Raw genomic sequence first — 2,500 nt, 5'->3', positions numbered from 1 at the left:
CAGACGATCTGGGGTACAAAGGGCTGCCTGTGACGTACCAGCTGCCCGTGGTAGGGAGGAGGGGAGGCTGGCGGAGGTAGAAATATCAGAGGACGGGCTCGTTGTATCGTATGCACGGAGCGGGATGGGGAATGGTGTCGAACCAGAGTGGCGAGCAGGGGAGGCGGGTGGAGGTAGACATCGGAGGACAATGAGCCCATTGTCATGCGTGGAACAGGATGAGGAACGGTATCAAACACAATTTCTTCCCCCACCAGCTTCCCCTGGTAGAGAGGATAATGTGGTATGCTACAAAGATGAGAGGTATGACATCAATATAACAATATAGAATAAACCATATTATAGGTATGTGACATGGGAATCTTGGCCAGATGGAAGACAATCCATGGAAGATAACCAGCCACACTCACACGGTCAGGGACCCTGATGTGACCACAGACATATGGACAAACATGCATCTACTTGACTGGATATTTTAGGGTCAAGAAACAGCGGTTTTTGTCGACAACGATACCCGATACCCGCTCACTTCTTCTTCTGAGGATGGCAGCTGACACATAAGAGAACCAATAGGAATCTCACACTGACTGGCATGTTCTGTATGCTCAGCTGATATGAGGGCTCTGATTATTGCTAGGCCACCCATAGGTTAATGTAATGTCATGAATGGTTATTGTTAGGTGAGTTGGTTCACTGTGTTCAATGCGTGCATTTGGAGGGCAGAGCTCATAGTAATCACGGTAGAACAAGTTGGAGATAATGAGATTGATCTTTTGACTATTCATGAGTCATACCCTACTATGACAGGTTCAACAAGTCAGGGGCACATCTCCTATGGTAGATTCTCAACTAACAAACAAACAAACAAACAGACAGACAGACAGACAGACAGACAGACAGACAGACACGTACACAATACAGTTAATGAGCCTTGGACGTCGCGCGTCAATTAAGTGCGCGCAACGCACGCTTCTCATTAACATTCTCCGCTTGTCCGTGACGCCTGAACCGATCTCCAGCGCGCGGAGCGGCGGAGACGCGCAGTGTTCCGTTCCTGAGCGTTAAAGACGTTACCGACGACTCTCACACACACGAGGAGGGCAGCGGAGAGAAGGACGAGCGGAAGAGACAGTACATCTCTGTTATACCATTTCTTCACTGCTAGGAGCCGGAGTCAGAGCCCGGAGCCCCTCTTTTCCTGAATAACCACCTGCAGAAAAGAGAGTGATCAGTGAATTTTCCCTCTCTGACTGCATGTCTCCAATATGTTTGGGATCTAACAGAGACTTCTGTTGAGAAAACGAGGGATATATCCGTTCAGCGTTGGATGTCGGCACCTTTTATGTGGAAATGCAGAAGATTAAGAATTTAACGGTTTTGCTTCTACCGGTTTTATGGGGTTTGGCGCTAGGTGGCTCTCCCAGTGTACAAATTGGTACGTATTAGTTAAATTAGTTTATTCAAATTGATTTTTGTATATATTCGGACATGGGTCCTTTCTTATTGGTTATGTATCATTTAATCCAAGTGGTCAAGGAAACTGGTCAAATTCATGCAGATCAACACCACAACATTTAGCAATATGCAAATAAAATAAAGTAGGCTGAGGTGTGTGTGTTGTTTGTGTTTCACAGGGGGACTGTTTCCGCGGGGAGCAGATCAGGAGTACAGCGCATTTCGGATAGGAATGGTTCAATTCGGCACCTCCGATTTCAGATTGACGCCCCATATTGACAATCTGGAAGTAGCGAACAGTTTCGCCGTCACCAATTGCTGTAAGTGATCGCGGTTTTTTAAGTTATCAACAATACAAAGCATGTTCTTCTATGGCGCACAATAGAAAACACAATCAACTGATAGGCGACCATTTGTGTCGTGTTTTTAGAAAGGTAGAACCAATTAGCGCTTATTTGTGTATTCCTTTTCCGTTGTTTAGAGAAATAATTTCCCGTGTGCTTTGGTAATTATTAAAGTACTGGGAAGTGTTCATGCGATTAAATGAGTGTGGATTTAATTGTGTGGATTTAATTGTGCGCATCTTCGCAGAGAGGGAAGGTAAAGTTGGTTTCCACAGTAACAGTCAGTCACAGAGACGGCTCCAGCGCTCCACAGAGCGCAGCCTCATTTCTTGCACGAGACATATACATAATTCCAATATCCATTATATATAATACTATTTTTAATCTTTGAATATGTTTTCTCTCATATTAAGTTTCATGACGGAAAACATTTTGGTAACGAAAAACTTGTAGGCCTGAATCACATCATATTCCCTTAATATTTCCCATGTAATATATGATGCCATATGGTTCCATATCAAGGAATAATATATGGTTTTAATTCGTGGTATCCTTGTTGCGTAAGGGCACATAAGCGCTTACACCTGCGTAAGGCTGCTTGACACCGATTACGGTTTAGACGTGCTGAGAAAGATGCGCCTAAAGACTGAAATAATGTAAATGTTTTACGGTTGATCCCCCGGGGCAGGGAGTGGACGTAC

General features: G+C 44.6%; 1 protein-coding gene across 2 annotated transcripts in view; it reads left to right on the top strand.

The window, feature by feature from the left end:
* Positions 1 to 1,350: 1,350 nt before the first annotated feature.
* Positions 1,351 to 2,500, top strand: part of gria2b (glutamate receptor, ionotropic, AMPA 2b) — a gene marked incomplete at both ends in the record, with an annotated part of 42,418 nt that continues 41,268 nt past the window's right edge. For both annotated transcript variants that reach the window (XM_083686652.1, XM_083686651.1), the window contains 2 exons: positions 1,351 to 1,435; positions 1,635 to 1,775. In XM_083686652.1, the coding sequence (XP_083542778.1) occupies positions 1,351 to 1,435; positions 1,635 to 1,775 (226 nt within the window). The remainder of the gene's footprint in view (positions 1,436 to 1,634; positions 1,776 to 2,500) is intronic.

Source organism: Argentina silus (genome assembly GCF_951799395.1).
Source record: "Argentina silus genome assembly, chromosome: 15".
In the NCBI taxonomy this organism is placed as follows: domain Eukaryota; kingdom Metazoa; phylum Chordata; class Actinopteri; order Argentiniformes; family Argentinidae; genus Argentina; species Argentina silus.
This window is presented reverse-complemented; position numbering and strand designations above follow the sequence as displayed.